The sequence below is a fragment of the Hyla sarda genome, chromosome 1 (assembly GCF_029499605.1).
Source record: "Hyla sarda isolate aHylSar1 chromosome 1, aHylSar1.hap1, whole genome shotgun sequence".
Classification (NCBI taxonomy): Eukaryota; Metazoa; Chordata; class Amphibia; order Anura; family Hylidae; genus Hyla; species Hyla sarda.
The window spans coordinates 149,961,498-149,973,952 of record NC_079189.1 but is presented as its reverse complement, the minus strand read 5'-3'; the positions used below and the strand labels follow the sequence as shown (position 1 = coordinate 149,973,952).

The 12,455-nt window shown below is 43.6% G+C and overlaps 1 protein-coding gene across 2 annotated transcripts in view; it reads right to left on the bottom strand.

Moving 5' to 3' along the window:
• Nucleotides 1-6,456: 6,456 nt before the first annotated feature.
• ZNF827 (zinc finger protein 827) overlaps nt 6,457-12,455 on the bottom strand; it is a 183,746-nt gene continuing 177,747 nt past the window's right edge. The window contains exon 14 of one of the 2 annotated variants that reach the window (XM_056562851.1): nt 6,457-9,990. In XM_056562851.1, the coding sequence (XP_056418826.1) occupies nt 9,183-9,990 (808 nt within the window). In that variant the 3' untranslated portion in view covers nt 6,457-9,182. The remainder of the gene's footprint in view (nt 9,991-12,455) is intronic. The other variant, XM_056562852.1, reaches the window with a different exon arrangement.

Below are 12,455 nucleotides of genomic sequence, written 5' to 3'. Positions count from 1 at the left end.
TTATATTATTTAAAAGGTTAATCTTTTAATGGAAGTGTCTGTTTAAAGAAACACATTTTCAAATACTCTATTTAGTAATTTTGAGGTAATAGTGAGTGATCCCCATTCATCTATTAGAAAAGTAAAGAACGGCTACAAAAGTCTCTATGCCTGGAGGAACCATAAATAAGTCTACCCCAATTTTTTTTTTTTTTTTTACAGTCCTTTATCACCCGTTTGCACCCGTTATTTTTGACGCCCAAAAGACGTTCCATGCAGAATTTTTGGCTGTCCAAAATAACAGATGTAAAGCGGGTCTTTTAAATTTGACATTGAAGTCTATGGCAAACGGATGAACCTTTAATGTCAGCCGTTTGCCCCTGGTTTATACTAACAGTTTTTACTTCTGAGAATGCTCAGGAGAGGTGAAATCAGCAGACTCCTGCAGTGTTGTGGGACTATTACTACTCCCATCATGGAACAGACTTGTTTCCATGATGGGAGTAGTAGTTCCCTGGCTGTGGGAGTCCGCAGGTGGCTGGGGAGACTACATTAGTGCTTGTACTACTACCCCCATCATAGAACCATGATGGGGGTTGTAGTACAGGGGTTCAGAGATTGATCTTCTGAGACCCGATGCGATCAGAAGTTATAAAGGAGGGGAGCGGGCAGCATGCTCCGCAACCTTGCAATGTATCCTGTGTTTTAACTTTCATTTTTAAATCCCCCGCGGGGAGCCCTGAATGGCCGGTACCGAGGAGCCATTCAGGGCTCCCAGCAGTGTTTTTCAAATGAAAAGTGGCAGGGGGGACATATCTATATTAAAAGCGTTGTGGGGGGCAAGATATATAGCGCTGTAGGGGGGCAGACATATAGCCTTTATACAGCGCATGTATAATATGCCCCCCCCCCCCGCAGCGCATTAATAAAGATATACCCCCCGCAGCGCATGTATAATGTGCCCCCCGCAGCACTATATGTGAAAAGTATTCTAGCAGCAGCCGCCCGGCCCAAAGGTGCTGTTACAATACTTTTTACTTATAGCGCTGCGGTGGCATGTGTATATAGATGCGCTGGGGGGGGCAGACATATAGCGCTATCTGCCCCCACAGTGCTTCTATATACATATGCCCATGCAGCGCTATGTATGAAAAGTATTGTATCAGCAACATGGGGCCGGCCAGCTGCTGCCAGAATACTTTTCACATATAGTGCTGCAGGGGCATATGTATATAGAAGCACTGTGGGGGCAGATTTGTTTCCCCCCCCCAGTGCATCTATATACACATGCCGCCCCAGCGCTATGAATGAAAAGTATTGTAACAGCAGCATCGGGCCGGCCGGCTGCTGCTAGAATGCTTTACATATATAGCGCTGCGGGGGGCACATTATACATGCGCTGTGGGGGGTATATCTTTATTAATGCGCTGGCGGTGGGCATATTTTTATTAATGCACTGCGAGGAGCACATTATAAATGTGCTGCGGGGGGCATATATCTATAAATGCGCCGGCAGGGGGCATATTTTATTAATGCGCTGCTGGGGGTATATATGTATAAATGCGCCAGCAAGGGGCGTATTTTTATTAATGCACTGCGGGGGCATATTATAAATGCGCTGCGGGGGGTATATATTTATAAATGCGGCGGCAGGGGGCATATTTTATTAATGCGCTGCTGGGGGTATATATGTATAAATGCGCCAGCAAGGGGCGTATTTTTATTAATGCACTGCGGGGGCATATTATAAATGCGCTGCGGGGGGTATATATTTATAAATGCGCCGGCAGGGGGCATATTTTATTAATGCGCTGCTGGGGGTATATATGTATAAATGCGCCAGCAAGGGGCGTATTTTTATTAATGCACTGCGGGGGCATATTATAAATGCGCTGCGGGGGGTATATATTTATAAATGCGGCGGCAGGGGGCATATTTTATTAATGCGCTGCTGGGGGTATATATGTAAAAATGCGCCAGCAAGGGGCGTATTTTTATTAATGCGCTGCAGGGGGCATATTATAAATGCACTGCGGGGGGGTATATATTTATAAATGCGCCGGCAGGGTGCATATTTTTATTAATGCGCTGCGGGGGGTATATATGTATAAATGCGCTGGCAGGGGGCATATTTTTATTAATGCACTGCGGGGGCATATTATAAATGCGCTGCGGGGGGTATATATGTATAAATGCGCCGGCTGGGGCATATTTTTATTAATGCGCTGCAGGGGGCATATTATAAATGCGCTGGAGGGCTCGATATATATAGGCCATATGTCCCCCCCCCCCCCCCCCTGCAGCGCTATATATCTTGCCCCATTCTGTAGACATGGGCTGTCTACAGATGAGTGACTCCTTTTGGAGGAGACTCTAGTTTGATAATGACTTAATTTTAGATATTGTTCCATGAGAGAAAATGTAAGTCTCCATACCACTGATCTCTTCAATGAGTGTAAGAAGCCTTCCCTTCCCCCCATACTGACAACAAGTCTAAAGTATGCCTGCCATGTGGTCATGACTTTAATATGCTGGGAATATTTAAAGTGTCCTTGTCATTTCAAAAACTTTCAGTGTGTCATAGAGACATGTCCAAGAATTTGATTGGATGGGGTGTTAAGGGGGCATTACAGTTTTTTTTTACTTCTAACAATCTTGCCCCTGCTGCAAAGTTATGTAGTTATTACATTTACATGTATTACCTCCCAGGGATGGATCGTTCACTTTTTTAATTTTATTTCAGCATTCCTTTTCAGTATACACATTTGCCGTCTCAAGCCTTTCCCAGGATCCTGTTCAGCTTGAGACAACAGCTGATCACAGGGGGCTTCGCTTCTTTTTGTCTTCTCTGACCAGCCAGCTGGACTTCCTGCTATCCCTGTGTTTAATGTGTTTCCGCATTCTGCAGACTGCTGCGATAAAGTGACGCAAGCATGGTGGGATGTCCAGCTGGACTGTACGCATCATCAGGGGGCTAGCCAAGCCTCCTGTGATCAGCTGTTGTCTCAAGCCAAACAGGATCCCAGGAAAGACTTGAGATGGCAGTCATCTATACTGAAGAGGAATGGGGAACCATAAAAATAGAAAAATTTAATTAATCCATCCTTGGTAGGTAAATCATGTAAATGCAATAACTACATAACTTTGCATCAGGGGCATGATAGTTAGAAGTAAAAAAAAACTTGAATTACCCCTTTAATGCTGAGACCCCCACCTATCAGGAGAAGGAGTGGGTAGAATTAAGTACTTTACTCCCCAGCTTGCAGCAATCTCCATCCTGTTGTCCCATAAACTTATCAGAGAACTGCAGGAAGGAGATCACTTCAAGTCAGTGAGTGAAGTTCGCTATCCAAAGATCCCTCTTTGTTCTCCTGATTGGTGTGAGGTCTCAGCTTTAAGACCCCTACCGATCAAACCTTTTCACATGACAGAGAACACCTTAATGATACTAGAACTTCTGTGTAAAGTTGCTTTAGGTTTGGTAAGCCACTGGAATACAGGTGGAAAAGTGGGGTTAAAATCATTGATACATGGTGGGTATCTCCAGCCAAACGAGAAGAGGCAGCAATACATTAACATACATAAGCATGGCCAAAGTGACATAAGTTCATGTAGTTAAGCCTATAGTACTGCAGTAACAACTACTAATATAGACCAAGGTACTCTTATTTTTCATATTGGCTGGGACCAAGATCCAAGACACACATATATCTGGCTATTGATGTGCCATAATAGTCAAATAAGAAAGAAGCCTTTAAAGGGGTACTACGGTGTAAAACGTTTTATTTTTGAATCAACTGGTGCCAGAAAGTTAAACAGATTTGTAAATTACTTCTATACAAAAATCTTAATCCTTCCAGTACATATTAGCTGCTAAATACTACAGAGGAAATCCTTTTCTTTTTGGAATACAGAGCTCTCTGCTGACATCACGAGCACAGTGCTCTCTGCTGACATCTCTGTCCATTTTAAGAACTGTCCAGAGTAGAAGAAAATCCCCATAGCAAATATATGCGCTCTGGACAGTTCCTAAAATGGACAGAGATGTCAGCAGAGAGCACTGTGCTCGTGATGTCAGCAGAGAGCTCTGTATTCCAAAAAGAAAAGAATTTCCTCTGTAGTATTCAGCAGCTAATAAGTACTGGAAGGATTAAGATTTTTGTACAGAAGTCATTTACAAATCTGTTTGGCTTTAAAAAAACAAACAAAAAAAAAAGTTTTCCAACTGAGTACCCCTTTAAGTAACAGGTAAGTTTGTGCAAACAACTGTATGACACTACGTTATCAATACAAGGTATGATATAGCTGCCCAAACTGCACTATATGAGCGCCATATTGGCTCTCTGTGGGTTCTGTTGCACTGAATGACTTACAAATGGTATATGTATGTATGCTCCTGTTAGGTCTTAATTTACAATAAGGGCGTTTCCATGTTTGCAAATGCAATAGTAGATACATCATTTATATGGAAGCTGTAAGAACTCTTTCTATTTTTTTTCTGATCTTAAATGACTAAGAAGTCAGCTGGCATGTGAAATGTAATGGAGCATGTAGAGATCTAAACTGTGTATAGATATACCGCCATGGAAATAAAAGGCAGTGGGCAATAGCCAATGGACTAACCCATAGACGTGTGTGCATGAATCATTATATGAAGCACCATTTCATGGTTTTAAATAAATACAAACAATACATATTTAGTTACCATAGCTGGAAAACAGCTAGATATAAAGATAATATGTCACATTTACTATCAGAAGACTAAACCAAGATGGATCTGTGTTTGTAATTAATTGTAAGAGTGCTAAAAGTTGTTTAATAGCCACTTACTGACATTTATTGTAACATAATGAGCAGTTTAGCAGCTGTGAAACAATCTATGATTGACAATAATTGTAGCAGAAGAAGAGTCGCACAGGGTTACCTATTTAGAAATACTAATGGCCTCAAAAGTCATTTACTCTGGCAGCTTGAGGAACCCTGCCGAGAAATGCATGTCCCATGGACCTGAATATTAAAAATCATCATCAGCTTGTGAAGACTGCAATATATTTCTCCCAGTACTTGGGAATACTTTTAGAATTCCTTGAGTAATGGTAATACCAGTGCTGGACTGGCCATTAAGATAGGGCTGTGTCGCCCCAGTAGTTTTCTATAGTCGTCAGCATAGAAATATATGAGGAAAAAAAGAATATGTTTTAGTATCTGGTTCTAATCAATAAAAAATGGAGGTGATAAATACAAAAAAAAGAGTAAAATCACATTCATTCATGGTTCCTGGCTTCCACTGCATATGAAAACCATGCAGTTGTGTAAAGTGTTTTGCGGGTCAGAGAGCTCTTGTTTGCTGTATGTAACATCACTTCTCATTAAATACATTCCATCAAATCATCATACGTAAATATCAGCTACTAAGACACAAGCTTTGATATAATCTTTTAGTTGTACATCTAAGGCTAAATTCAAACTGCCGCTGGGCTCCGTTAAAGTAGGGCTGGGCGGTATGACCAAATATGTGTATCACGGTATTTTTTTTAACTTACGGCGGTTCCACGCCATATACCGGTATTTTCACCCCCCGCCCCAATCATGTGACCCGCGCGGTGTTCTTCTCCCCCCCCCACGCCAAATCATGTGACCTGCCAGCACTGTTCTGCTCCCCCCAATTAATGATCAGCCCAGCGGGGTACTACTCACATATGTCACCCGCAAGCACTGCCCTCCTCCTCTTTGTTGGGGGCCGCCGGCGCTGGAACTCACTGAACGCCAGTGGTCTCCAACCTGCGGACCTCCAGTTGTTGCAAAACTACAACTCCCAGCATGCCCGGACAGCCATTGGCTGTCCGGACATGCTGGGAGTTGTAGTTTTGCAACAGCTGGAGGTCCGCAGGTTGGAGACCACTGCTGTACGCTGTATCCCTATGCCCGGGCTGCAAAAGATACAGAAAATAAACTTTAACTTACCTACGTCGGCCACACGCTGCTCCTTGGGACTGGAACGTCAGACAGCCATCAGCCTATCACCGGCCGGAGTGATGTCCCGCCCCGGCCAGTGATAGGCTGAGCGCACTGTCATGTAAGAAGCCGGCCAGAGCTACTTACATGACAGTGGGCTCAGCCTATCACTGGCCGGGCGGGACATCGCTGCGGCCGGTGATAGGCTGATGGCTGTCTGACGTTCCCGTCCCCAGCGTAAGGCCGACATAGGTAAGTTAAAGTTTATTTTCTTTATCTTTTGCAGCCCAGGCATAGGGATACAGCGTACAGCAGTGGTCTCAAACCTGCGGCCCTCCAGCTGTTGCAAAACTACAACTCCCAGCATGCCCGGACAGCCTGGAGGTCTGCAGGTTGGAGACCACTGGCATACAGTATAGAGTTCCAGCGCCCGGCGGCCCCCACAGAGAGGAGGAGGGCAGTGCTTGACATATGTGAGTAGTACCCCGCTGGGCTGATCATTAATTGGGGGGGGGGGGGGGCAGAACAGCGCTGGTGGGTAACATAGGATTAGTTCCCTGATGTGGGGACAGCGCTGCGCTGGGCTGATAATACATTCCCGAGGGGGAGGGGCCCAACCGGTATTGCAGTATGGGGGAAGATTCATATCGTGCAGCCCAAAAAATTCGGTATTCGGTATGGACCGGTATACCGCCCAGCCCTACGTTAAAGGGAACTCCGTCGCTTCACCCATTTATAGAACGGTAGGTGAGCGGAGGAAGAAATACAGCATGTCCTTTTTGGATGGACCTTATTCAAGTCAAACAGCTGTTGAAGTTTCCTTGTTTGGTGCCAAATGGACCCTGAACGGGACGAAGACCAGTGGCGGTTTGATCGAGCCCTACAGTGTGCTGAAATGTCAGTGTTTTTAAAATCAGAAGTAAAATTATCTCAATCATAAGTATTTTACGGTTCATTAAATGAGATACATGAAATAGTGCAAGGCAAAGCACTGTGCAAACCTGCCTATTTATCCTGGGTGCATCACCCAGCTAGTCTCTGACACCCTTTATAATCCTCTTTACTGGATAGAATGACAATTTCTACTGATATTATACATTTCAATACAAAAAGGTACCCACTGCATACTCACCAGATTTAACCCTTGCCTGTCGTTGGAGTGAGATAAAGCATTATACATTGCAGACAACCATGGAAACCATGTTCATGCGGTTTTCTTTGTCCCAAAACCATTGTAATCAGTTGCTAAGTGAACTTCCACATAAGCCACAAAGGCTGTAGAAACACAGCTTATTCAGACTAGTTTAATGGGCCATTGACCTGTTTTCCAGAAGGAAAGTGTATACAAAAAGAAATCCATGCAAAAGTGTGTCTGGGTTAGTGTACACAGCGTACACAGCTGCCAGTCCAACATCCGGCATTGTCTGTCAGTCAGCAATCACTGCATGTTTACATGTGTCATACAGAACTAATATTGATACGTTACTCGGGCTAAAACGGATAGCAGAGCAGCAAAGGGTAAGCTTGAACAACCATTCTTGCTTTACCTTATTTTTTTTTACCTGACATGTGTAAGGTGTGTAGTACTATAAATAAATGAACAGAATGGGCTGCAAATAAAAGCCGATATTGCAAAAAATAAATATATACTCTAGTTTATGTTCGTATTTGGATAAGCATCTGACCTATTGTTCTGTATATACACAGCAGATTAGTGGACATTCTCCTTTAGCGTATCCTGTATATAATGGTTTGATTTTTTTCTCCCCGATTTAATCCTCATATGTCTATTAAGTACGTTTAACAAGTAAAGCAGCCATTTTACAATTAGTGATGTCACTGATTCCATGGCAGCCTTCAATACCTGCCAGAGAAATGAGGGAGATCAAAGCTGCCACCTTTTTTTGTAAGATTTCCAGCTGTATTTCTTAGGAAATAAGAACATGTTACAACATCTGCTACAAACAAAATGCATCTCACATCTTAGGTTCTCCATTACCTGTAACAGATACATCTGGGATAACTTTATCTGGAGGAAAAATGTGACAGTTACCGTATTTTTCGCCGTATAAGACGCACTCTTTCTTCCCCGAAACTGGGGGGGGGGTAAAGTTGGTGCGTCTTATATGGCGAATACACACCTATCGGGGCGGTCCCTGCGGCCATCAACGTCCGGGACCCGCGGCCGGGACACTAACCCATCTGCTCAGTCAGGCTGTTCTGGACCTCCGTGGTGAAATCGCGGCGTCCCGAACAGCTTACAGGACACCGGGAGGGACCTTACCTGCCTCCTTGGTGTCTGCTCCGTGCCGGGATCCCCTGCATGGCGGCACTCTCCTTCGGCGTCATCACGTCGTCGCGCACGCCGTCCCGTCATCCAATAGGAGTGGCGTGCGTAGCGACATAATGACGGCGACGGAGAGCGCGGATCCCGGGGAAGAAGACGTCCTGAGCATTGGGGACACCACGAGGACGCGGCGACAGCGATGGAGCGACGTCCAGGGCAGCGGTGACGGGTCCGGAGCGGCGGGGACACGTGGATATTACCTCCTATCCAGTGGTCTTCAACCTGCAGACGTCCACATGTTACATCTGGAGGTCCGCAGGTTGAAGATCACTGTTGGGTGCAGAATCTTTTTTTTCTAGATTTTGCACCTTTAAAATTGGGCGCGTCTTATATGCCGGTGCGTCCTATAGGGCGAAAAATACGGTAAGTGAAAGATCCTCACATTGGAATCCTTGTCGTTCAATATGAAGCACTGATTTAGGTGATGCACTTAAAATGAGGGATAAAAAAAACAAACAATAAATATCAGGAGTGGTGCTTGAAGGAATAAGAAAATATAATGTATCCAATTCCATACATGTAATGGAACTGATTTTGGCTATGTCCAGAGTGCACATAAAAAGACACTCCACAGAACTTCCATTGTGTGTGTTACACGTTTCTCTCTCAGGCAGACAGACTTGTTTACAACGGAAACAAAGACATAGAACTATCATGTTATAAGTGCAGAAGCCTTCATGGTAAGCAGAGGCATAGGTGTGCCAGCCCCCTGATATGTAGAAGTATGCAGTAGGTTCCCTCTGAATACTTAAGTAAGCAGCTTTATGTAAATGCAGTAAGTATACACACAGAGCCCAGTAACTAATCTTGCTATTGATATACAGTACAAGTTTTCATACCGTTTAGATATTTTGCAGCAATGTTTACCTGCCTGGTTTCTGAGACAGGATAAGGGCCATTCTTAAACAGTTTTTGCCCTTTCTGTCAGTCCAAGGTAAGCAAGGAAGGAGTGCTTAGGTGTGGTGACACCAGGGGGTGCCGTTTGAGGTCTGGGAGGATGGAATGTGACATCATAATGGTTCTTAGGAAAGAGCATTGTTAAGGGAATGAGATGAGCAAATTCTGAGTTCTGGTACCTATCCAAGCACGATAAGTTACCATTTACTGCAAAGGCTTTAAGTGCTAAATGAGTCTCCATGCCACTGCTTTGAGCAGCAGACATAGCCACCGTTTGGAGAGCTTGTGAGGCAGACATGACAGAGAGAGGCGACAAGAGGCTCCTAGTGTCATTGACAGGAACCACTGCGGTAGCCTCTTTCAGGTCTTCGATCTGAATTTTTTTCTCTTCTTCCAAGAACTCACCATTTTGGTGCTTCTTCACGTGACGGCTGAAGACAAAAGGGTGGGTGGTCTTAAACAGGCACTCCTCGCAGCTAAAGGTCTGGCGGGGAGAGTGCTTGAGCTTCTTGTGCAAATTGAGATTGTCTTTGCGCTTGCAGCTATAGCTGCACTGGTCACAGTGAAAGGGGCGCTCTCCTGTGTGGACACGCACATGCTCAATCAGCTTATTGGCCGTCTTTGAGAGGTAGCCACACTGGTCACACTTGTAATGATTCCCGAGACGATGCTCGCGGATGTGCACTTCCAGCTCCAGCTGGTTTGCCTTGACCGTCTTGCAGATCCGACACTTGTACTCCATCTTGTAGTGCGTTTTCAAGTGACATTCCATGGCTGCAGGGCGGTTTGTAGAGTAAATGCAGAATGGGCACCTGGCAAGAAAACCCAGAAGACCATATTGACAGTTAGTCTTATTGACTTATGTTTACTGTTATTAAGCAATGAAGACAACAATTAATGGAAGCACATTGACAATGACCATGGTTTTCTATGGTATGATACTGACAATTTTCTACAAACTTGCTACCATTTACCATTTATATGCTGGAGCAACCTAACCCAAGAAATCTTACTAGCAGCCTCTGATTTGTGAATGCAGGCCCAGCTGTCAAAAAGCAGTCTGTATTTAGAGAGAAATCTGTAAATCAAACAAACTTCACTTCACTACTACCTATGTCACTCGGTTGTTTCCAAAGTGAAGAGTTCTCCAAAAACAGCACAAATCTAAACAAGATTTAATAAAGTTAATAGGGATGAACTGCTATACCAGACACAACCTGTGAACTGTGGTTTTGATTGGTTTTTGGACAAACTCTTTAAAGTTAGCCTAGTTAAGAACAATATATATTGAGTAATTTAGAGAAAGCACAAGAGTCCTGCTTCCCCATGCCCACACAGAGTAATGATAGCTTTATTGAGCAGTGTGTGGTAGTGTGCTCTCTATATAGGAGCAGGTCCCAAAGATGGAGCCTATCAAACATTTATGGTATATCCTGCAGACATGCTATAAATGTCCGAGATGGGAAAATCCCTTCAGTTTTTAGTAATATACTTATAAAAATTTTTTTATCAATGTATTATCTTTTATGTTCTATTGATACTGAAATAAATAGAAATTACACTTTGCTTCAAATATGGCTACATAGACCACAACGAGAAACTCTACTATGCATTGGTATAACTGCTGCTACTAATCCTTATTTTGGGTCACTCTCACTATCCTGTCCTTTCACAGTGTTTCTTCCTGGTAACCTATGTTTTTTCCTAATCCAGATGGATAAACTGCCCATGTGACACAACTCTATCATTTCTCTCATGTTCTGTTTTTTTGCGTATTCAAACACCTCTTATGTTGCTTAAAAGCATTATGACATAGAACATTTGATTCATCCATAGCAGATCAAGAACCATATGTCAACATAACACTTGCTCATGTAACAGTTAAAAAAATATAAAGAATAAATCTAGGTTTTAGATGTGAAGAGGAGTGATACACATCATGCAATTTTTCAATCTTAAAAAGCATTAAATTATTGCATAGAATGAATATCACTAAAATGAAGCTGTGAGCACATTTCTTATTTATAACCTTTTCTGAGTGGATCAGAGTATTCCATGCTCAGTCTTTCCAGACTTTGATATTTGGATGTCCCAAAAAGTCTCTATTGCCAGTTAGAGACTGTCAATAAAACAGATGCGGTTGATGGCTCCCTGACAACAGTGCACATGTGAAAGAGTGTACACAGCCATTCTCATTTTGCTTGCACTAGGAAACCAATAGGATATATTTTACTGTATCTTGTTGAAGTACTAGAATTTAGCAGGATTACTAAGAAGAAGAGCTTGAACCTTAAATTAAACAACAGAAATCACTAAACCAATATAATTAATCACATGATACAGAATCTTATCAGAAAATGTATCAACACAACAAGAATTGTATTTAATGACATACAATGGGAGATTTTCATGACATATATGTTAAACAAATGTCGCTATAGCCTATGGGTAATGGATGTTCCTGTTAGCAGGGCCGTCATCAAGGCGGGGCAAACCTGGCAATTGCCCAGGGCCCCCATCCCCCAGGATGGAACTATACTGCCAAGCTAATGTGGGGGGGAACTATACTGCCAACCTAATAAGGGGGAACTACAACCTAATGTGGGGGAACTATACTGCCAACCTAATGTGGAGGAACTATGCTGCCAACCTAATGTGGGGGAACTATGCTGCCAACCTAATGTGGGGGAACTATGCTGCCAACCTAATGTGGGGGAACTATGCTGCCAACCTAATGTGGGGGAACTATGCTGCCAACCTAATGTGGGGGAACTATGCTGCCAACCTAATGTGGGGGAACTATGCTGCCAACCTAATGTGGGGGAACTATGCTGCCAACCTAATGTGGGGGAACTATGCTGCCAACCTAATGTGGGGGAACTATGCTGCCAACCTAATGTGGGGGAACTATGCTGCCAACCTAATGTGGGGGAACTATGCTGCCAACCTAATGTGGGGGAACTATGCTGCCAACCTAATGTGGGGGAACTATGCTGCCAACCTACTGTGGGGGAACTATACAAAAATATAAAATTGTACTATTCTGATCCCTATAACTCTCTTATTTTTCTGTATATGGGGATTTATGAGGGTCATTTTTGCGCTTTTGATTTGTAGTTAGGGCCACACTAAGCCTAAAACTGTCCCTGCCTGTTAGGATTTATAAGCATCTGTTTACTGGAAACCTATATCCCCTATGTCCTTCACAGCAGGCCGAGCGCACCGCTGCTACTCTACACAGTAGGAAGAAGGAACAGCAGCTCTTGTTTTGCACATG